We start from the raw sequence: 24,904 nt of genomic DNA on the forward strand, positions 1-24,904 counted from the left end.
CCAACAAAACATTACATCCATCAAGTGGCATGATGAAAAACTCTTCGCTGTCCACATAACCCTGTAAATGAAGCCTGAGCTTCCCAATAATAGGAGTGACGAGTTCTGCATACCCAAGACAAGCCATATTAGCCTCATATAAAGTCCCCATCTCCTCTGCACGAATCCCTAATCGGCCAGCCAAATCCGGTGAAATAAAGTTGGCTCTAGCACCTGTGTCAAAGAATATCAAGGCATTTTGATCTCTCACTTTGCCCCATGCCCTACACAACTCAGTCTCTTCACCACCTGGCTGTTCCCCAACAAGATCAGGAACTAACCCTGCAAAAGGTTTTGGTTTCTTTGACTTGGGCTCCCCTTTATTGTCAGAGTCCTTTTGGGACTTTCTCTTGGGACAATTAAAAGACATATGTCCCTCTTCTGTACAGTAAAAACATTTCCGAGCATCCCTCAAAGCCTCTCTCTCCTCAGGAGTTCTCTTGGGCATTGGCAACTTCTTATACCGCGTCTCTGTAGACCCTTTTGCATCACGTGAAGTATGCCCTGACTTTTCAGATTTCTTGCTCGAGTTCTTACTGCCTTTAAATCCAGATGAGACTCCAGTGAGTAACGCATTAGCTGTCATAGCATTCTCTATCATCTGTGACATGTTTGTTACTCGAGTCTTGATGCAATAGTCACGCACTTTCTTGGGCAACCCACAACAATACTTCTCTACCTGCTCAGACAAAGGCACTGCACGGTAAGAAGTAACTGGGAGTAAAGCTTCCCAAAACTTCTTGTTATAATCTTCCAGACTTTCACATTTTAATGCATCCAACTTGTGCCCTGCTGTCATTACATCCACCTCGAAAGTAGATGTGAGCCATACGGAAGAGAACACCTGTTTAAATTGTACCCAAGTAGATGGTGCTATGCCCTGCAAAAGAAGAGTAGACCACCACTGCAATGCATTGCCTTTGAGAAAAGTCGCAGCTTTTCTCACCTTAGAGGACTCCGTGTAATTACCACCAGAAAAAGCAGCATCAAACTGTTGTAAGAAGGTAAGTGCCTTTAACTTATCTTTGGCTCCACTAAATGTATCAAATTTCACAGCAGCTCCCCCTTCCTTATAATCCTTCGCCTTACCCATAGGCGTTAGATTATCGTAAGGAAGTGGCTTCACAAGATTGCTATAGGCGTTAGATTATCGTAAGGAAGTGGCTTCACAAGATTGCTACCCCCAGCATTCATGCCCATCATAGGGTCAACATTTCCAATTCCCACACCTGGCATGCCATACATTCCAACCATGTTTCCAAACATACCATTATGCATACCGGGCTGCATGCCCCCATACATATTTGCTTGCATTCCAGGTTGCATGCCCCCAAACATGTTTCCTTGCATTCCGGACTGCATACCACCATACATATTCCCCTGCATACCAGGCTGAAAATTAGCTCCAAAAGTCCCTGGCATACCCATGCCTCCCTGAGGATAACCCCCAGTCATAGATTGGAATACAGAGCCACCACCAAAATAACCTGGATACATAGTCTGCTGAGGAATAGATGGCTGTCCGAAAAAGGAACTCTGAGAATTAGCACCAAAAGCATGTTGCATGTTCGGAAACTGTCCAAAAGATGGATCCTGTGGGAAGGTAGCACTATGACCCTGAGGAAGGTTCTTAGAACGCACCTTCTTCTTCTTCTTTTCAGGCTCAGAACGGGATCTCATAAATTCAACAAACTTCTCACTTTGTGTGAGCTGCATAAACACATCCATAACACCGGCCAAACGATTTTTTAACTGAGCATCATCTTCCTCTTTACTAGGCATATCTTCTGGCTGTGTTACATCCTCATATTGCTCATCATCTGCAGCATGTTCTCCTGCAAGATTATCCTCAGATTCATTTCTCTCAGGATTCATCTTAATGACATAAACATCTTGCCTCTTTCTAAGCCCTTTTAATAATTTGGAAGCCTTGACTAATTGTAGCACTACGGATCCGGAAATTCCAGTTCCTTGAACTTTATTCCCATGAAGGTCAAGGAAAGAGATGGTTCCTTTGTGTGGCAATGAATGTCAGTCTGATTCTTTTGGAGCCAATCCATTTCAAGGATTCCATCATAGACTCCCAAGGGGGTAGAACTCTGAACTGGCACTCTGTTACGTTCCCATGTAGGCTAAACTGAATAAGGTCTGTCTCAAGAAAAGAATCTTTCCAGTGGCCAATACCACTTGCATAGGTTCCTCTTCATGATAAAAATATTCGTCTTCTGTATCAGACATGTTGCTGAATTTTTCAGCAATGACTTTCCTCGAGTCAACCACGAGCTCACCCCCTTAAGAAAGTTGATGATGGGTCCCGGCAACGGAACCTTGAAACCGGCCTCTGGTAGAAACCAAAGTGCGGTAGACTAGCAGTCACCCTTCCACTTGTAGTCCAAATAAATAACAAAATTAACTGGAGCTAGAGTGCCCCAAAACTGAAATGAAACCGACACCTGTTGGCCCCAAAGCTTGACGCCCCTTTCGGTATTTTTTTATTCAAATTCAAAAAAATGTAAAGCTCAGTACAACAAAGCCAGCCAGGGGAATACACCTGTATGTCCAATCTGGCAGCCCACAAGACCTCTTAGCACACAGGATTCACATTCAGATCTGTGTCCCACAAAAGCAACACTCTGTGCTTCCCTCTGATCAACCAAGACAATTCAGCCGGGCAGCCTTGAGCACACATCTGGTATATCCCATGAACATGGTTCCACAACTCAGCACAAACATACATCCACTGTCCAATCTCTGTTTCCACCCTTTCAATCTGCCATACCCCTCCTCTCACAAGGGGCCAGATAACACAACTCTGCAGTAGACATAAGCCAATGGAAAGAAAGAAAGATGGATAAGTTCAGAGCTTACCAAATCAGCACGTGATTCTACACTCGTGAGGCCAATCATACCAGTCTGTACTTGCCTTCTTGCAACCACTTAATTGATGCACCAACTAAGCTCCGGTAAAGCATTGCCTGCAATTGCTACAGCGGGAGATGCACCACCTGTAGTACTGTTCAAGACTGAACAGTACTGGAACCAGCTATACCTGTCCGTACAGGGTTGAGATGTAAGAGTATCTTCCTTGTTGCCTGGAGTTGAGCAGGACTGCTAAGCGTTGAATACCTGAATGTTCTTTGCTGAATATTTTAATGAATTTATGTGGGCTGAGGAGAGGCTTTTTATACCTCATCAAGTCGGCAGTCGGCTGCCTCAAGAGGCTATCAGCGGATGCAAACATGTCCCATGACCTGATAAATGCTGGTCGGCTGAAGCAAAACCCTGTTGACTGCAAGAACTGCCCACGACTGGTATTATGCATAGTTGGCTGCACATTTAGAGCTCCTATGCCCAGTCAGCTGCCCCAGAAGATCCTGGTCGGGCTGTAGCACACCTGTCGGCTGCTGGCCGACTGCTTGGCAAAGCTCTTGGAACTTTGAAAGCCTTTGCAAGGCTTAGCCCAAGTATGGGCTGCCTTGGGGCTGGCCCCCCTTCTACGTGAATGCACTTACAATGCTTTACATGCATCTAATCCTAAGGTTGACACATACATGCTCCTGAATGATGCTTTCTCCAAGTGGGTTAAGAGGCCTGACAACTGACTGTGTCATGACCCTGTGAAATTGGAACAGCACAAGTGTGGGCATGGTGGTCGGTGAGCAGGATAAATTTTTAAAGATTCATACTAGGGTGTCCGGACAAAAAGGTAACATGTGTGGACAACCCCAAGTGTGAAGGGGGACCAAGGTATTAAGCTTTATAAACCCTGGGTGGCCCTTAGAAAGTTTTAAAAACTTTAAGGGAGGGCCACTAGGATAATTATGGAGGGGGGCTACTCCACTTTTAGAGTACACGCCTCCCTCTCTACCTCTCTCTCTTGCTTTTTGAAAAAGTCTGGTCGGCTCGCTGCATGGAGGGAACTGGTCGGCTGGCTGCGTGGAGAGAGGACGTACAGGTCGCCTGAAGGGGAACCATACAGAACAGCATCTGCAGGTCAGCAAGTACAGGCTGGTACAGGCGGTGCAGTCCAATCCAACTGACGCAGGCGGTTGCAGGTACAAACTAGTACGGACAGGTACAGTGTTGTACAGGTGCTGCAGGGTGACTGGTACGGACAGGTACAAGCGGCTGCTGTAGTTTTCTGGCGCAGGCAGCTGCATGTACGGACTGGTACGGACTGGTACAGGCTGCTGCAGGTTTTCTGACGCAAGCGGCTGCAGGTCAACTGGCGCAAACAGGTACAGGTTGTGCAAGCCAACTGGTGCAGAACTGTGCAAAGCAGTTGGTACATGCTGAATCCTTCTTTTCTCTCTCTCTCTCTCTCTCTCTCTCTCTCTCTCTCTCTCTCTCTCTCTTCTCTTCTCTTCCCCTCGTGTGAGCTCTGGAGGGCAAAGGCGGGTGGCTGCACTTTCAGGACAGCATACTCTATACTCTCAGGGCTGGTGTTTTTGAAGAGGATTGGACTGAGGGACAGCAATGAATCTGCTGAATATCTTTCTCTCTCTTTCCACTGGCTTACGACTGCTTCAGAGTTGTTTCTTCTCGCCCTTTGTGAGAGAAGGGGTGTGTTAGTTTGAAGGGTGGAAACAGAGTTGGATGGTGGATTTGTTCTTTGGCTGAGTTTGAAGCTATGATCATGGAACAGCCAAATGCGTGCTCAAGGCTTCCATGTTGCATTGTCTTGGTTCATTAGAGGAGACAGCAGTGTGTTGCTTTTGTGGGACACAAATCTGTATGTATATCCTCTATGCTAAGAGGTCTTGAGGGTTGCCAGATTGCACATGCAGGTCTATTTTCCTTGACTGGCTTTGTTGTACTCAGTTAAACTTTTCCTTTAAAATTGAATAAAGAAATACCCAAAGGGGTGCCAAGCTTTGGGGCCAACAGGTGTCGTTTTCCTTTTTGTTCTGGAGCATTCTAGCTCTTGTTTATTTGTTAATTGTCTGGACTACAATTGGATCGGTGACTGCTAGTTTACCGCACTTTGGTTTCTACCAGAGGCCGGTTTCACACTGACCTCTAAAGCTCAGAGACTTACGTAGCTCGTGCCTGACTGTCCCTGGACTGAGGGCTCACAATGGGGTCACGACGTACAACAAATAATCCTAAAAAGGTTCTACTTCTGTACAAATGCTGCACTTATGATCATGCCAATGTGTCATTGTGTACCCCAGTGTAGGGTGCACGTGACAACATATTTCACCGCTTCCACTACTCAAGTTACAACACTTATTTGAGAATGTCACAATGTGCACCTCCCTAACAAAAAATAATACTTGTCTTTTCAAATACCAGTCATAGTTTTAGAAGATAAAAAGTCTCTAATCCTAAATTTTCTTGAAAAATGTTATGGAAGTAAAATCACACACACAAGTTTATCAACGTCTTCAAGGGCTTAAAATGGCCCATGAGACCAATGATGATACAATGTGTGAGTGCTGTGGTGAAAGATGCAATGAAGACACCAATGGACAATGAAGGCATGATATTTCCAAGTTTGATAGGTTTGAAGAGCCTCGTCAGGTGACAAATGAGTGGGATACAAACTCAGGAATTGTCATCTGTCATCAAGGAGGGTGTCCAGGTGTGGTGTCACACGGAGGGTGATCTCTTCTACTGAGCTTTGGGTCCTTGACGTGTTCTATGTGCTGTCATCCAAGGGCGCCTCATAGCAGCTAGACATTCTGGACGTCAGGATGGAAACTCCCTGTGGCTGCAATCTGTGTGTGTTCGCTGGTCTGGGGCACCTGTGTCTCCTCCTCATCGTTTGCTTCGGGCTGTCCAATGCTCTAGAAGAAAGATGCAAGGAGTTTCTGTGAGACACACACACACACACACACACACACACACACAGAGAAAGGGAGAGAGTTATATTAAACGTCTCCTACAGACCCAATGGGTGGTCTGGGAAGTCCATGATCCTGGATAATGGGCCAAACCCCTCACGGAATAGATAGTGGTACCTCCCGCCGCAGAGGTGGACCCGCAGGCTCCACTATTCTTATCCTCTCCCTGGGCCCATAGCTGGCCAATCACAATCCGCATGGCATGTGACATGTGAATACCTAGGTAGCCTGGCTGCAGGATGAAGTCATCCTCTGTGAGCATGAGGAAATGATCTCTGTAGAAGTGCATCTTCAGTGGGAGCTCTAAAGGTGCAATCCATGTGATGTGTATGTGGAGGTCCCAGTGGAGATAATCCAACCCACACGGCGGGAGGGTTAATAGGGTTATTAGCTAATTATAGCCATGGGGCCAGTTATAGAGCCCAGTGGCCTATATAAGCATAGCCCAAGCTCAGTTGTTATTACAATCGTCGAGACTGACTTGTAGCGCATGGCCATCGGGGGTGCTCACCGCGACGACACCTGTAGGGTGTGGCCTGGTGGTATGGGATGCCGGGTCTTACTAAGAGAGAGCCCCGCCCAAGATGTAGCTATGGCCTCAAGCTCCGGGTGAGTACGGAGTGAGTGACTCTATGGCCCAGAGGCGAGCCTTGAGCCTCCCTCCTATGTGGTTCACGTCAGATGATTTCTTGGGCAAGCTCATGTCAAACCTTACACTGTCGTCCATCAGAGACTGATAAGGTTACATAATCGTCTAACAATCTCCTCTAGAGACCCAATGAAATCAAGAGGGTCCTAGTGCGCATGTCCAACTATGATCAGGATGTTTATGACACCAGATCTCGTAGGGAAAAGCCTTCACTGAGCCTCAGATCTCCGATTTCTCATTCTGTCTCGTGTCTCCAACATGCACTGCCAGTCACCTGTGGATACCTAGAGGCAACAAGCCATCTCAATATCGCAATAAAGTTTCCCTGTGATGGTGATTTGCTCCACTCATACTTTGGTTGAGCGAATTTGTGGAATGCCCTCATCCTCTTCATGTTTCTCTGTAGCTCTGCTTTTGTATGCTCAAAAAAAAAAGGATACAACTCTGAAACTCTCAAGCCTCTGCAATAAGTTCAGCTGAATCAAGGATATGCATGGAACAGTAGAGCACATCTACTCCATACCAGGAATATTTTTCTCTAGCTGGGTAGTGGGGGACACCTAGTTTGGGCCTGCGCATCTGGTGACTATCACCATCAAACTATACCAAGTCAGGCAAAAGACCGCAATGTGTGCAAAGTGACAGGCATGTTTGTAAGTGTGAATATGTAAATCACAGTACAATCCGACACATCACATAAGGCATGCAAATCGGCCTCCTGAATATACACAACATAACACAAGACTGCAAAAGAGTACCTTGCTTTGGGATGTTATCTACTGAGACCCATCCACTGCCATCATCTGCTGTGGAAATGTAGGGGCGATGCATCTTCAGAGCTTCCAGCCTCTGCATCCTCTTAACCTCCACATCCTTGATGACCAAGGGAGCATCATCTTTATTGCAAGAGCACCAAAGCAAAAAAATCAGACAGAAGAAAACACAGGTATGAAAAAACTTAAGATACAAAAATGATAAGGAAAACCTAATACAACATGCAAGGAAAAAAAGGTACGGAACCCTACAGACAGGAAGAAACACACATACAACAGACAAGAACACAAGCATGGAAAAACCTCAATGATGACAAGAAGAAAGAAACCCCAAAAATCGGTGTCAACACACACAAAAACCGAGGTCTGGAAAAACCCTAAAAACAGGTAATACAAAACACAAGAAACAGACATCCTGGAATTCAACGGCCATTACGATGATCACCTTGATCGTCCTCCGAGTCGGGAGATTCATCTCTCACTTCTTTCTGCCAGACAGGGTCTGCGTCCACTATGGTAACGGCGCCTGCATAGCCAGGATTCGAAGCTTTCACCTTCTTCTTCTTCTTCTTCTTCTGCGGCTTGTCTGAATCGCTAGTGTAGCGTTTTAGATACTCTTGAAGAGCAGACGCCATGGCTGGTTCAGCTTAGTGTTTCAATTACCTTCTTTGACAGAAAATTTCCTCTAGAATATCCATGCTCTGTTGTGTTTGAGTGCCAGTACATCAGCCAATGCAGCATGATAAATTCCCAAGAGGTTTAGAATCTACAAAAATACACAGAATAAATGAGCGCCCAAAACTTTTTTTGCGATTGATTCATTAATTGAATCTTTTTTTCCAAAGGATTATCAATTTCTTCAAGGTTTTCTTCAATTATTTTCTGTATCTGCGTAGATTTTATACTATAAGAGCGAACTGTGTCCCAAATATCCATAAGTCCATATACAGCTTTTCTGAATGTTTAGGGATGCTGACTCCTTCCCAGAACATGAGTACAAAGTGAGCATGAGGGTTGCTAATCATGTACTGTCATGTCAGGCTGCACAAGCCACACATGTTCTGTCATGTCAAGCCTCAGAAGCCACACATGTTCTGTCATGTGAAGCCTCACAAGCCATACATGTTCTGTCATGTCAAGCCTCAGAAACCACACATGTTCTGTCATGTCAAGCCTCAGAAGCCACACATGTTCTCTTGCCATGTTAGTGGGCTCACACCAGAGTCCTTCCTGGGGATCCATCCACATACATGCAAAAGATACAAACTCCTATTGACATGTCAGTGGGCTCACACCGGAGTCCTTCCGGGGATCCCACATACATGCAAAAGGGATGTGCTATGGCAAGATCGATGTGAGAAAATCCTTCTCCGCAAAGCCGCAAAAATAAGCACATGTTCACACAAGGCAAGGAAGCTCAACTGGCACGCTGTTATCCAGGATAGCCTTGCATATCTTCGACCAGCCATACGAACGTAGAATACCTACCATGTTGGTTTCAAAACAGCTCATAGACTAGAATCAGCCAATCCATGCTACTGATAAATAATTCATAGTTTTGTTACCCCATATGCGACATATTCTAGCGTTCCATACCACTAGAATATTCCCCATATGAGATCCTTGTGTAGGCGACAATTCTAGCATCCCATACTGCTAGGAGCCTCTAATACACACGACCAAAACCATAAACTATTTATTAAAATCATAGAAAAGCCTTTTCCAAAATTAGAAATGTTTTCCAACGCTTTTCAGAAAAAAATAACTTTACTGAAACACATCTCAAGATAGACATGAGAAACATTCTCCGCTTGCATCAGCAAGGAAGTTCAACATGTACAAAATTCTAGATATTGGCAAAAAGCATCAACTTGGTAAAACTCAAAAGTATACTTAGCTTTTCTTTGCCAAGGTCGTCGTGAAGCCAAAATAAATATCTCCTCACCATACACATAAGATACCTTGAGATATAGCTCCATATAACTCGCTTGAACAAAATTTGATTCAAAATCCAGAATAGTCCATATGGAACGAGTACTAAACATGGGCACATAAAACCAACTCCATACTTCGAGGATAAATTCTGTGAATCCATAAATCGTTATGCCAAGCCGTCTACTGCTCATGCTTTGGACACATGACTACCATGAGCTCAATATCCAAACTGTTGATCACTGTAGTCTCCACTTCTGATCTTTTCTCTTTCTTATTGTTAGAAGAAAGCCTTTGCTTCCAAGAAAGCCTACGCTCTAATACCAGTGAAACCAAGCAGCCTCCAGGCTTTGAGGTTCTAGGATCCAAGGAGACCTTGTATGGTCTTTCGGGAACACGGTTTGGTCACATTGATCATCCTTTATATGGATGACCTCATTCTCAATGGCGATCATGTGGAGCACATTGTAGTGACGAAGGCTGCCTCGTCAAAGGAGTTTGAGATGACCGACTTAGGCTTACTCCACTTCTTCTTGGGATTGGAGATCTGGCAGACCTAGAGGGGGTTCTTTGTCTCTCAACAACGGTATGTTCATGAGTTGCTTGAGGCCTTTGGGATGGAAAACGGCAAGCCTATCACGTCACCGATGGACCCGAACACGAAGCTTACAGTGAATGATCCTTGTGAGCCGGTTGATGCCTCTCTATATCGGAAGCTTGTTGGTTTCTTGATCTGGTTGCTGAACACCACATTGGACTTGATCTTTCCTGTGGGGCTGTTGAGCTCATTCATGCAGACGCCTTTGAAGTCTCATTGGGACGCAGGATTACAGATCTTGCGGTATTTGCAGGGTACGAAGGATCTTGGACTCTACTACGACACTGGAGGGGAAACGAAGGACCGAGTCCGACTCCAAGGCTGGAGTGACTCAGATTGGGGAGGAGATCCAGACACGAGGAAATCTACATCACGCTACGATTTACCCTCGGCTCAAGAGCTATATCATGGAGCAGCAAGAGGCATCCAACTATTGCCTTGTCGCCAACAAAGGCAGAGTATCGGGCTGCTTGGTTGCTGCTTGCGAGGATGTGTGGCTGCGAAGGTTGCTTGGCGAGATTGGGTTTCCACATAAGAAGCCCACGGTCATCCAGTGCGATAACCAAAGCTGTATCACTATTGCTCGAAACCCAGTCTTCCATGCCCGGCCCAAGTACATAGAGATACAATATCACTTTGTTCGTGAGAAGATTTTGGCTGGTGACATCTTGCTTGTTTATTGTTCGACGGAGGACAATGCGGCAAACCTCTTCACGAAGTCTCTACCTCAGGCTATGCTCCGACAACACTCAAGCTCACTAGGGTTGGTTCCACATCCAGGAGCTGAGAGGGGGTGTTAGCAATCATCTCCTGTCTATACATTACACCAAGGCCTCTGTTGTGGGTGTGTCCGCCCGTTTTTGGTGTTCCCCCATTTTCCTCACTTTCCATGTATTTTTTCCATTTTTTCTGGGTGTGGGAGGGTCGTCGGCTGTATCAGATGTTGGCCAACAGATCCCTTTGCTACCCGACCTGTTGTGCAGCACTAGCCGACAATTGGTTACCTGGCCGACTCGCTTATTGCTGGTCGGGAGCATTTTTGTGCTGGTCGTGAGCATCTGGCTGCTGTCGGCCTGTTTTGGGCTGGCCAACCAGCAACCTGGGCCATATAAAATGGCCCTTGTCCCCCACACTTGACATTGCACCATTCCAGGATTTTTCTAGTGTATATACAAAGTTTATACAGCTTCTCTCTCCCTCTCTCATCTGCATTTTTCTCTCTACAGCAGTTATCTTCATTTCCGCAATGCATTCTGACAATATCGTCTAGTTCGAGAACCCGGCTCTCAAGTGTTATTCCTATCATGAGTTCATGAAATGCTAGTGCTGATTCGAAAGATTTGGAGACTTGTTGATGATAAGAAAGAAAGAGAGGCCTTCCTACTTGGCGCGACTGGGGATTCTAGGCCTGCGAGATCCTCACTTGCGGGGCTTGTGAGAGGCAGGGCCTAGACCTTGTGAGCTCCACCAAGGGGATTGAGAAGCTGGAAGCTTCCCTTGCCTTGGGTTTGGGCGGAGGATTATCTCTTTGGCTTTCATTTGTTTTATTTTATGCACATGTTGGGAAATCTAGTGCAAAGCACCCTCATACTTGTACTATAAAATACTCCTTGGAATGAAGTTGTTCCTAAGGGGGGGGCAGTCCGTTCTGGCCCCAATGCTGTGTTGAGAGAGAATAGCCTTCATTCACTGTAAAGTTTTTCATTGTTTTGCAAGTGTATTCAAGCTAGGATTGGAGTGTTTAACTGGATGCCCGCGCCCATTACAGCCTCAAACATCAGTTTTCTTAATTTGGTCATGTGCACACTACCACATCAGCAACCAGCCTGTAGGGGCTGTCTAGACAGCTTGTGTGAAGACTTTGATGCGGCCGGAAGGTGTATTGTTGCTGCTGGTCGACTTCATCTACAGTGCTGACTTCTATTTTGGAGCTGTTCCGAGTAGCCGAAGTGCCGGATTGAGTCCTTGGGCGGCGGCCGTGGCAACCAGGGAGACTCTAGTGCGGCCAGAATAGTCTAAGGACTAGTTGCTCTTGGGGATTGGGCCTGGGAATGTTCTCCGGTGCCAAGAATTGAGCTTTCAGCCGAGATCTCATTGTGAGGGGTGTAGGTTGTGATAGTACGGGCACGCCACACCAGGGAAATGTTGGGTGTTGGACTCACACACTCACACACACAAACCTGCACATTAGGGTTAGGTGCAGGGTAGAGAAGCTCACACAAAGAAATGAGAGAGAGAGAGAGAGAGAGAGAGAGAGAGAGCCAAAAGTGTGGTACCCACAAAATGCAAGTCAACCCTTGCATGTGTGCCACATCCATATAATATAGAACTACAAAATATTATATGTGTCCTTTCACACTTGATGTCCAAGGGGAAAAACCACATGGGAAAAAGTGCCCTTGGTTAAGCCCTGTTCACACATAGCACTACCATAAGTGAGCATATGCCTACAAATCCCCCCTGTAGTGGAAGTGTGAACCTGTACAAGGGTAGCAGATCACTCTCTGTATGAGAGTAAGCCCAAAGCTTTGCGGAAAGCTTCAAACTTTTCTCGAGGTAAAGCCTTTGTGAATAGATCTGCAACATTATCCTGTGTAGAGCAATAAGATAAACTGATCTCCCCTGCATGTAGCCTCTCTCTGACATAGTGATAATGAATCTCTATGTGCTTGGTACGTGCATGAAATACTGGATTTCGTGCCACGGCCATAGCACTCTGGCTATCAGTGAGAATGGTGGTGGGTGTCTGCTGACACTCACGAAGATCAGCCAATAGTCTCCTCAACCATACACAACCTATTGTAGCCGTAAAGACTGCCCTGTACTCAGCCTCACAAGTAGATGTAGCAACAGTGGGTTGCTTTTTACTCAACCAAGATATGCATGAGCTGCCAAGAAAAAAACAATTCCCACTGGTGGATTGCCTGGTATCATAATCACCAGCCCAATCTGAATCACTGTATGCATAAAGCTGCAAGCTGCCCCCCCTGGGATAGAACAAACCAAGATCCAGGGTACCCTTAAGATAACGAAAAATGCGTTTGACTGCTTGCCAATGCTTTGTGCCTGGGCTGTGCATGAATTTGCTCAACAAAGACACTCCAAAAGATATGTCTAGCCTAGTGTTACACAAGTAAATGAGGCATCCCACTGCCTGGCTGTAAATGCCGGCCTCAAAAGGCTCTCCAATATCATGCATAGTAAGCCGTACACCTGGTTCTACCGGAGTAGAAATGGACTTACGTTCATCCATGTGAAACCTTTTTAGCAAACTTTTTATGTACTTAGTTTGCTGCATAACAGTGCCATCATCTGTATGCATAAACTGTATGCCGAGATAGTAGTGTAAAGGCCCCAAATCTGACATATAAAATTCAGCTTTCAAATCAGCTTTGAAATATGAAATTTGTGCTTTGCTTGTACCTGTAATGAGCATGTCATCTACATACAAGATGACTATGAGAATATCGGCATTGGTTTTCTTCACATATAATGTGCTTTCAGCTGGACTATTCTCATAACCTTGGCTGGTTAGATGAGCATGTATCTTATCATACCAAGCTCTTGGAGCTTGCTTTAACCCATACAATGCTTTGTACAACCTGCATACTTTATGTTCCTCACCAAGAACTACAAAACCAATGGGCTGATTTACATATACTTCCTCCTGTAAATCCCCATTTAAGAATGCAGTTTTGATATCCAATTGATGCACTTTCCATCCTTTATGGGCAGCCAATGCAATCACAGATCTTATTGTGGTCATTCTCGAAGTAGGAGCAAAAGTCTCTTCATAATCTATTCCCTTTTTCTGGGAGTAGCCTTTAGCCACAAGTCTTGCTTTGTACCTGTCAATAGTACCATCATACTTTCTTTTTACTTTGTACACCCACTTTGTTCCAATTACATGCTTGCCTTTAGGCAATTCCACAAGATCCCATGTATTATTCTTCATGATAGAAGAAATTTCAGCTTGCATAGCTTGCAACCAATGCTCATTCTCTTGTGCTTCTTCATAAGAAGAAGGCTCTTCTGAATCAAAGAGACCACCCATTGCGAATGCAGACTCCCCACGATGTACATTCAAAGCATGGCTGGAACTAGCCCTTGTTCTACCTGTGAGTGGAGCTGCAAGTTTGCTTTCTTGCAAAGTTTTCAGCAACCATCTTGGCACTGACTTGGCTGTGTCTATGGCTGTTTGCTCTTCCCTGACAAGATCTTCCACTTCTTCCATAGAAGGGGGCTGAATGGCTGTCTGGTCCACATGCTCTACATGTGGATTTTCTTGTGTAGGGGCTAGCTGATCTGAATCCCCCCTAATTGCAATGGGTAAAAGTCCATCAAACATGTCCTATATGCCTGTATCATTGCTTTTATATAAGCTGACCATGGGCTATTCTGAATTTTCAGCAAATACCACATCTCTACTCACAAAAATCCTTCGTGTAGTTGGATTATAAAGACGGTATCCTTTGCTTTCATTGCTGTAGCCCACAAAAATGCATTTAATTGCTTTGTCATCAAGCTTTGTTCGGAGTTGTTCTGGCACATGTGCATATGCCAAACACCCAAATGTACGCATATAATCCACTGTTGGCTTTCGGCTATACCAAGCCTCAAATGGTGTTATGGTTTTCAAAGCTTTTGTTGGACACCTGTTCAACACATGAGTTGCACACATTATAGCTTCCATCCAAAATTTGTGAGGCAACTTTTGTGCTTTCACCATGCATCTTGCCATCTCCATGAGAGATCTATTTTTCCTTTCAGCTACACCATTCTGCTGCGGTGTATAAGGCACAGTACATTGGTGTTTGATGCCCTTTTGAAGCATATAATCCTTGAATGCATTTGACATGTATTCTCCACCTCTATCTGAGCGGAGTGTTTGGACTTTACATGCACACATATTTTCAGCCATTGCTACAAAGTGTCAAAAGCATGTAAACACATCTGTTTTTGCTTTCAAAGGGTAAGCCCAAGCAAACCTTGAGTAGTCATCAATGAATGTGACAAAGTAAAGATGCCCCCCTATGGATGGTGTCCGCATTGGACCACATACATCACTATGTATGAGCTGTAATTTACTTTCAGCTCTAACAGCTCCATCTTTGGGGAATGGTTTCCGATGCATCTTTCCCAAAATACACCCCTCACATACATGTCTTGGTGGAGACTCAAGAGGCGGCATATTATCAACCATATGATGCTTCTGCAAAAGCATCAAACTCTGAAAATTTACATGCCCAAAACGAGCATGCCATAGCTCTGCATCATGCATAGCAGGAGTGTGGGCAGCCACTGTATTTGCATCATAAGTACGCTTGTCATAGCTGTCCAGCTTATACAAGCCTTTGTATCGTGTTCCAGAAGTGACTATTTCATAACCCTTTGATGGGTCTTTTACCAAACACTTCCCATCTTCAAATTCAACCTTTAAACCTTGGTCGTTTATGGCTGAGACGGAGAGCAGATTTTTCTTTATTCCTGGAACATACAATACATTTTTCATACACATATTGGCACCATTGGCTGCAATAAGTATGACATTACCAATTCCCTTTACTGGATATGTGGTATGATCTGCACATGATACAGTGCGGCCATTTGAAGCATAAACCAAGTGCTGAAATACATCTTTGCATGAAGTGATGTGGCTCGAAGCACCACTATCAAAATACCATGATGCATTCTGTCTGTCAGATGCAATGCAAGACATATCAGTGTCCGAAGCACTTGGTGTGTCACTAGTACATGTGACCAAAAAAGTGTACTCTTCCTAGATTACATTAGCTGATTGCTGTGCTTTGTCATCCGAAGAGTCTACTACTGCATTGCTTGCTTCTTTCTTTTTCTCTTTTGCAATCCTTTTCCTACATTCACTGATGTAGTGTCCAGGCTTATGGCAGTAGTGACATTTGCCCTTCTTTGTGGGCTTGGTTGCATCCCCTTTGTCAGACTTTACACCACTAGAAGAGGGCTGTCCATGACCAGCCTTGCTAGACTGTTGTCCCCCATGCTTAAAGCTCTTTGCTTTACCCTTATCCTTGGCTGTAAATGCCTTTTCTCCACCACGGTTGCTCGATATGTTTGCTCTTGTTTGCTCTTCCTGCAAGAGTAAACCCACGAGCTCTTCAAAAGTGACGGGATCACCACCTCCTCTCATTGAGAGGTTGAGAGAGAGGTGAAAGCCCAAGTAGGAAGGCGGTAAAGAATGAAGAGTGTTGGTGACCATCTGTCTGTCTGGGATAACCTCATCAATGTTGAGCAATTGTTCCTGCAAATCTTTCACTTTGGTGAGATGATCTGCCATGGAGTCACCCTCATCCATAGAAAGAAGATCCAATTGCCTCTTCAAGTAGGCAACTCTTGCCTCGTTGCGTACCTGATACATTGCTTCCAATGTGTCCCATGCAAGCTTCGATGTCTTGCATGAACGAATGTGCGGAATAATAGTCCTTTTCACTGAAAGGGCTATCAATGACATGGCCTGTGCATCTCTAGAGTCCCATCTCTTCTGCTCTTGTGTGGGAGCAGGATCTACATCAAGAGCTCTTTGAGCACCTCCCCAGGCGTGGCTGGCTGAATGGTATGTGGGCGTGTGTCATCACCACACACGATGCCCCAAAGCCCTTTGGCTACCAGCAAATTACGGATCATAAAACTCCAGAGGGAGTAGTTAGATCCATCCAGTTTGTCCTCCTGGGTGAGCACACCAAATACATCCGTAGCATTCTGTGCCATGTCAACAAAGTATAACTGCAAGCAAACCAAGCACCGATGTGCACTGCCAGGCAACCAAATGTCCTGTGCAAATGTATGCCTGCAAACCAAAGCAAGTGTAAACCTGCACCAAATTGTCCAATTACACACAATGTGTATACATACGCGACAAATCGCAGCTGTAATGCCCAATTACATGCTCCAATCAGAAAATCCCCAATTTTTATGCACTCCAATTGCTTCAATGTGCATCTAATTGGCCAATTTTCACAAAAGCCCCAAATTTTTGCAAGTGGAAGAGGTTCAATTTGCTGATTTTGACCTCAATTTTGAAAACCCCCAAATTTCTGCAAATGAAAGAGGTTCAATTGGCTGATTTTGACCTCAATTTCGAAAACCCCCAAATTGCAGGCAAAGTAAAATGCCCAATTTTTTTTTAAAATTTGTCCTGAAATTGAGAAATCCCCCAATTTGCCTGAATCCACCACCTGCAAGCTTTCAAATCTTCCTTTGTTTTTTTTTTTTGTGTTTGCTGAAACACAGGTACCTGGGCAGCCCGGAAGACCTTGTTGAAGGTAGTCGTTGCAGGTGAAGGCGTTGGAGGGAGTGGTGTTGTAGGGAGTTGTTGCAGAGCACGGATGGCAAGACGGAGGAGTGTAGAGCTGCAGATGTCGAGGAGGCCTGCAGAGCGTGGGTTTGAGCAAACGTCGGACCAACCAGAGGCGGGCAGGCGTGCTGGTGTTGGGCAGGCAAATGTTGGGTAGTCGAGCAGTTGTAGCTGGGCAGGTGGCGAGCTAGGCGGAGTCGGACAAGCGAGAGGGCAGCGTTGGAGTCGCTAGCGAAGAGGTAGGCACAGGCGGCAGCGTTGGGCTTGCACAGAGGGCGCTACGCGGAGGTTGGACGCGCCGGCTCGAACAGGAACGGGCGACTGGAACAGAACCGGTGGGCGACGTCGTGGAACAGAACAGGAACGACGGGCGGGCGAGCGAGTCGGCGAACGGCCTGAACGAATACACCGGACGTGGTCGGCCGAAACGGAACGTCGACGGGGTCGAGCCGGAGCAGACGGATGGAACGAAACGTCGACGGAGTCGAGCCGGAGCAGACGGCTGGAACGAAACGTCGACGGAGGTGTAGATTGGCCGGAACACAAAGTCGACGGTGGTGACCGAGCACCGAGAGATGGCGGTGGGAGGCGCACTTGGCCGGGTGCCGACTGGAGAGGAGGTGCCGCCCGGGAGGCTGGGCGGTGGTGGTGGGCTCCCCACTAGTGCCGCCCGTATTCGGCGGCCGGACGGTGGAGTAGTTGGACGGAACTGGCGGACGGACGTCGACGGAAAAACACAGCGTCGACGAAAATTCACAGTCGATGGAAAAACACAGCATCGACGGAATTTTGCAGTTTTTTTCTGCAGATTCTACACAGCCACCACTCCAGGGCCAGCTCCCAGCTCTGATACCAAATGTTGGATGTTGGACTCACACACTCACACACACAAACCTGCACATTAGGGTTAGGTGCAGGGTAGAGAAGCTCACACAAAGAAATGAGAGAGAGAGAGAGAGAGAGAGAGAGAGAGCCAAAAGTGTGGTATCCACAAAATGCAAGTCAACCCTTGCATGTGTGCCACATCCATATAATATAGAACTACAAAATATTATATGTGTCCTTTCACACTTGATGTCCAAGGGGAAAAACCACATGGGAAAAAGTGCCCTTGGTTAAGCCCTGTTCACACATAGCACTACCATAAGTGATCATATGCCTACAGGAAAGGCTTGCATCACTCCACGAACTGACAAGGCCAGCTGGAAGGCGGCTACGACAATGGAAACCATCTTCGACAAACTCTGGTTTGATGTTTATGTTTTCATATTTCATTATGGCAATTATGGCTTAAAAGCCCATGGAACATTGAACCAATAAAATACTCCAATAATATACTTGGTATTGAGGAGGGGGTCGGGCCGAGATTCCAGCCCTAGTGTACTATTACTGAGCATTTTCTCTTTTCAGTTTCGTCTATGTCTTGAGATGTCATAAAGATCTTAAGTGTTTAAGTGTTGCTAAACCACGATACTGTGTCCAATACGAGCTTACACATTGAGGAGTGTATTATACCATCTCTATGTCCAAGGAACTGTTTCGAGTGCTTGACCATAACCTGAGCTCGACTCTTTGTATTCCATAATCCCCCATTCCCAAAGCTTATACAGCCATGAATATTCAAGCGTCGTGGAATCCACCAAAGCCCTTTAGGCTTTCACATAGAAAAATGTCAACGCTAGTGGCATTGTCGACTCCTGGATTTGTTTTTTGGGAACATGGATCTATTTTGTGGAGATATGATCTTGCATTGGTCACTTTCCTTGCTGTTGGCTTCTTGTTTGGAACTTTGGTGTCCTATTTTAGCCTCTAGGGCTGACCATGTTAGCTAGAGAGGTTCGTCACCCCTGACATATTTTTCCCATATTTTATTCCCACTTTACGGAGTCTTGGGCACTTTTTCCCTGGTCGTGAGCTGGTCAGTTGCCTACATCTAGGCATATATATAGCCGGTCTCTCCCTCACTCTTTTTCATTGCTTAGCATTGTTTGCTATAGTCCCTCACATACGAGGTCTTCTCCCCTCTTGCTCGGGACATGTATTCTTGGTTGATGATATTGAGAGCAGATCTCTCTCTCTCTCTCTCTCTCTCTCTCTCTCTCTCTCTCTCTCTCTCTCTCCTGTGTTTCCACTTTCCCTTCTTCCACTATGCATTCTATCAAAAATTCAACTTAGTCCCAAAGTTATCAAATAATGCCCTCCACAAATGACTGGTAAACTTGGCACTCGATCTGACACAATGGTCCTAGGTATGTCACATATGGGGTACCAATGTCTGATAAACAAGCTAGCAACATCTTCAGCAGTAACAATAGCCCTACAAGGAATAAGCATAACAAACTTGCTAAAACGATCAACAATCGTTAAACAAAGTGTATTTCCATGGATACATCCTGAAAAGGTCCTTCAAGAATAGGCAATTGTTGTAACAACCCTCTCTTCTCCCTACGGAAAGCTTTCACCTTTTGACAAATCAAATAATGCTCCACATGTACGAACACGTATCACCTCATTCTTAGCCAATAAAATTGCCGCTCTATATCTCCAAAGTCAAGTTCATGCCTCTATGACTGCCATGAACAGCATCATGGGCATCGTGGAGAAGAGTTGCCTAAAATTGTTTCAATACACAAAGGTGACCTTTGTAGAAAAGCCAACCATCGCGTATCAAGAAGTGGCATGGTCATGTGCCCTTCAATGCATGTTCCTTTCACAAAATCCACGTACTTGTGCTTCATCTCATCTAGTCCTACTAGCAAGATCCATCCATGTGGATTGGATGTGAGACAAGGTTCCTTTCCTAGTCAACGTGTTGGCCACTGGATTAGCCTTGCCTGGAAGGTACTCGATCATTCAATGAAACTCCTGAAAATTTTGGCTCGAGCACTGTCGACAATCACTCCAATTTGCGCTTGGCATCATTTGAAAACCATGGAATTTTTGGGTTCCATATAAGGCATTTGTCAGACCGAAGAGCATGCCCACGAATCGCCCATTCAGTTCATAATGCAGTTTTTGGGATGTCCCTATCCACAATTCGTACCTATTGCTACCCACTTTTGAGGTCAATCTTTGAAAATACCTTAGCTCCATTCAACCTATCTAATATGTAGTCAATCCGAAGCATTGGGAACTTGCTTTTGATCGTCAACTTGTTGAGAGTCCAATACTTAACGCAAAGTCGAGAGAATCCATTCTTCTTTTTAACAAAAAGGATGGGGGCTACAACCAAATTCTCCTAAACCGCTGAAGGTGCTGATAAATGAAATATTTATGCTGATGGGCAGCCAGAATCAAGGAGTGTCGTGTAAGTTAAACATGGATCTAAGGAAAGAGACTAGGCAAACCCTTGTCTCGACAATTATTCCTAAGAAATTTCTAGTTTTTCCCCCTTTCACGTTTTAACACCAAAATTTTTAAAATTACAAAGTTTAAAAATGAAATTTGTGCTCTCAATAAACTGGACTCACCAAAACAAATTTCTTGCTGTAGATAGGGCTATTTTGATCCAGGTGCTTATCAGTAAAGATGAAAGATGAACACTTCTCCAGCCTACATACAGTCTACAAATGCATGGAAGCCGGTCTTTAACAAACTAAATACTCTCTCTCTCTCTCTCTCTCTCTCTCTCTCTCTCTCTGTGTGTGTGTGCAGAGAAACCCAACCCTCAATTCTCTTCCGATGACCCTAACCCTAACTTCTCGATCTCTGATGCAGAAACCCTAATGTAAAGAAACCGTTTCTAATGTTCCTTTGTGTGCTAAAGCAGATTTACCACAAAAACCCTAATTCAGGAGACTATCAATGGGCACTCGATCACAGACAGAACATCTCTTTGGGGTGTTGAAGGAGGAAAGCGCTTACCTGTGGTGGAAGCCAGAACAGCGTGCGATTGAACCTGCGCCCACGAAAAGATGTCCAGCCTGAGCCCGCAATAAAGCAATCCCCTTCAACAGTCATCTATCTACTTAAACCAAAATTTCCTCCTCTACGGTATAAAAATCAGCCACGACTTAATAACCCTAATGGTTTATTAAAGTGGATTAATGATTTGATTAATATACCTTCATAACCCTAATATCGAATTCATATACCTTAACAACCCTAAGGTGAATGCACACCTTTAGATGGGGCAAGCATGCTTGGCACCTTGCCTCCTTCGTATGCCAGCGCCTCACGTCTCCCCCTTCCTACACCAAACTACACCAGGCATTTCCACCACACATGGAAGCAACAAAGTGAGCAATTTGGTGCATTCTGCTCTGCATACCCTTCTTACAACCTGACAGCCACAAAGAGGTGTTATCCTCAAGCAAATGGTCGAGCCAAATCCACCAATAAGGATTTACAAATAATTCTAAAGAAGGTGATTAATGAAAATCTAATTTATTAAGATCAAAGTTTTTATTCCATTATGGGATTTTAAAATGGCCGCTCATACTTTCTTTTCTCTTGTGTATGTCTTGAAAGTTATGGTACCTATAAAATTTGTGGTTCCTAGTCTCAAAGTTTCCATAGGTACCAATTTGTTGAGAGCCAGAATAGGCCATAACATTTTTGGTGCCCCTACCAAGCAATCTTGCGTCCTCCACTCTTTTTAGAACCTCCACTCCCTAATGCAAGTAACTCTTCCCTTAGCCATTACTTTGTGGATAGTGTTGTGGTAGGTGAGAAGTGGATAAGATTGTGTATGTTGAGTGAAAAGCAAGGAAAAAGTGGTTGTTTTTTATGTTTTTGTTTGATGTTTTGATATGTGAATACTTGGGACACCTTGAGGAAAGGAAATCAATTGTTTTTTTCATTCATTTACATGTTTTTTTCATTGTAGTTTCACGATGTGAAAGTATACTTTTTTGGTTCTTTCTTGTTTTCAAAAAATCATTAAAATCATTTTTTTAAAAGGTGTGAAATTCAACCTCAATGATAGCAAAATTGAATAATTCATGCTTAGGAGACTTGATTTGGAACTTTTGGTCAGGAAAAAACACTCATTTACACCTCCAAGTTTGTCAAATTTTGGTTTTTCATATCTTCTTCCCCGAAGTTCTTCTTCACGTTTTTTTTTTAATGGTGACTTTGGAAAAACCATTCAACATCATTAGATCTTGAAGAGGCTTTTGGAAGGGTGTTTTGCAAGTGTATGGAGCTATGGGGACGCCCAATCAAGTTGTTTCGTTGTGCTGGTTGTTCATGAATGAATGACCGCCTTGCTCCATGGTGTTCCTTCAAGCATTGAAGCTCAATAATGGCCATTGCATATGTCGAAAGCCTCTACAACTTGTATGGTGCTCATAATGTTCGACATTTTGCATGATTTTCTTGAGTTTTATGCCATGCATGCAAAATGTGAAGCACCGGTTAGAGCTTGAAAAGGCTTTGGGAGGGTGTTTTGCAAGTGTGTGAAGGTATGGGAATGCCCAATCGGGCTCCTTCAAGCATTGAAGATCAATAATGCTCATTGCATATGTCGTAAGCCTCTGTAACATTTTGCATGATTTATTTGAGTTCTATGCCATGCATGCAAAGTGCGAAGCACCGGCTTGTTTTAGTTCTTTTTGGACTTCGTAGCTGCTCACACATAACACCTTTAATGAACTTCCATTAGTGATTGATTTTCTTGACTTCTTGCCGAATAAGGTCAATAGGGTGTCCAATAATTGGGGCTTTGATCATTTAGGAGTTCTTGAGGTCTTCCATGCTTGGATTAAGATCCATAAATCAATTTAAACACTAAAGCATGTTTAGTCATGCCCTAATGCATTTGCAAGAAAACTTTCTCGGCTATGCAAGCTATGGTAAGCATGGGGCTTTAAGTACAAATGGTTGAAGGTTGCTAATGCATTACAATTGGTTTCTTGGCTACATTGGTGAAAGAGATTGAAGAATCTATGTCTTCTTGAAAGTGGATTGTCTTTTGAAAGTGGATTGTCTTTTGAAAGTGGATTGTCTTTTGCAAGAGGCAATGATGGTGAAACCCATGTACAGAGCAAGTTTTTACCTGATGGAACCTCATCACCGGCATTAAACTCTTGTGATGGGATTGATTGTACTCACACTTCATTCATAGGATTCATAGGATCTATAATGTGTGAGGGTACCCTTGGTGTTGGAGAAGAGGCCAAGGGGGAGAGCAACTTAAACTCTCCGTGGCGTGATTGCCTTGGAAAAGCAATACGGAGAGGGATTAGGTACATTGGAAGTGAAGACATGGCCATTTGATTCTAAACCTTGGTAAGGCAGCAGGAAGTGCTTGGTGGTCGGGCGATCAGCAAGCATCGATGTGCTTCATTGAATAGTATCATGGATTGCATCTGGGAAATAGGGCCCAAGTAATCACCAATAGCAAGAATTGGAAACTTTTGGGATACATTTGGTGTGTACATTGGATTGTGAGATTGGGAACAATGATGCTATGATTAAATTGATGCTTTGGTTTATTAAGATTTGGAACTAAAAACAAAGGAGACAATGCCAATTTTTTTGCAAAATACACATTCATGACACTTGGACTTGATCTTAGATGTTCATAAGGATACCAATTGGTGTTGTATGTGCTTTTGGATGACTCCAAGACATCACCAATGCAATTGGGAGGATTGGATAACAATTGGGGGCACTGTTGAAGCATGAAACCCTAATTTAATCCGAAATGGTTCGGGCTGATTTCAATCTAGAATGGTTTTGTTTAATTTCAAGGTGTTTGCATAGCTTTATAATACTCTCCAAAGGCTATGTTTGGAACCCTCAAGTGTCCAATTCTGATACAATTTGCTTGTCCAACTGGCAAGGTTCACTGCTGCAAGGACAAAAGTGGGTCCCGTCAAAAACAACATGTTAATTTTCACATTTGAGCATATGGTTGGATAGCACATGGTTGTTAATTTTCACATTTGAGCATATGGTTGGATAGCACATGTCATTAGCTTCCTAACAAACCCAAGATCACTTGATTTGGACATCGTTGACTTGTCAAATGCCATAGTCGACTTTTCCACAAAAGTTTGTCAAAGGCCATAGTCGACTTTTCCACAAAAGTCAAAACAGAGTGTACCTGAACTTTGACTTTAGTGAAACCTTTTGGGCTATGGATAGTACTAACAAATGACTTTCCAACAAGTCAAACAAACCAAGATTTGGACCAATATTTGAGGTTTTAGGGCCGAAAAGTGATTTTCAGCATTGTTACATAAACCCTAAAATAGAGAATACTAGGGCACCTTGGAATTTTATTATTTTTGCATAGTTGGGTAATTCAGTTCAGGTGATTGTATACTTGCCTCTTCAGTAATTGTATGTGTCAAGTCAACTAACTTCTTCTTCGTGGTGGTTGAAGTTGATTCTTGTGCAAGAATTCTCTCTTGAAGTTTGTCCAACAAGCTGGGGACTATTCAAATGTGTTTCCCTATCTCATTGTTGCAAGCATTTTGCAAGACTGCATTGCCAAATTTGAAGTTGATGCTTCATACAATGAAATATACTTTAAATGACCAAGGGTTGCTCTCATGCTAAAGTGCTTTTTTTCAGAATGGTTCAGCGAGGGAACAAAACCTACATTCTCTACTTGTTTGCAAGAAGATACCTCCCTAATGTGATTCTCTCACATCCCTCCAAGCCAACCATGTTTATAGGGCTGGAAACTCACCTTCCTTCACATGTTTTTTATTCCACCACTTTCTGAGATCCTCCTTATATATTTCCACAGAGGCTTCCGAAGATGCATTCTTCCACTTTCTACAA

General features: G+C 44.3%; 1 protein-coding gene across 2 annotated transcripts in view; it reads right to left on the reverse strand.

Annotated features, from left to right (window-relative positions):
- The window catches only part of LOC147639950 (pre-mRNA-splicing factor of RES complex protein), an 80,278-nt gene extending 59,101 nt beyond the window's left edge, over positions 1-21,177 (reverse strand). Inside the window, exons 1-4 of one of the 2 annotated variants that reach the window (XM_086775546.1) lie at positions 21,032-21,175; positions 20,638-20,730; positions 7,753-8,073; positions 7,293-7,430 (exon numbers count right to left, since the gene is read on the reverse strand). In XM_086775546.1, the coding sequence (XP_086631672.1) occupies positions 7,293-7,430; positions 7,753-7,942 (328 nt within the window). In that variant the 5' untranslated portion in view covers positions 7,943-8,073; positions 20,638-20,730; positions 21,032-21,175. Of the gene's footprint in view, positions 1-7,292; positions 7,431-7,752; positions 8,074-20,637; positions 20,731-21,031 lie in introns of both variants that reach the window. The other variant, XM_086775548.1, reaches the window with a different exon arrangement.
- Positions 21,178-24,904: the final 3,727 nt, after the last annotated feature.

The sequence above is a fragment of the Cibotium barometz genome, chromosome 3 (genome assembly GCF_041138505.1).
Source record: "Cibotium barometz isolate CiBa-2024 chromosome 3, ASM4113850v1, whole genome shotgun sequence".
NCBI lineage: Eukaryota > Viridiplantae > Streptophyta > Polypodiopsida > Cyatheales > Cibotiaceae > Cibotium > Cibotium barometz.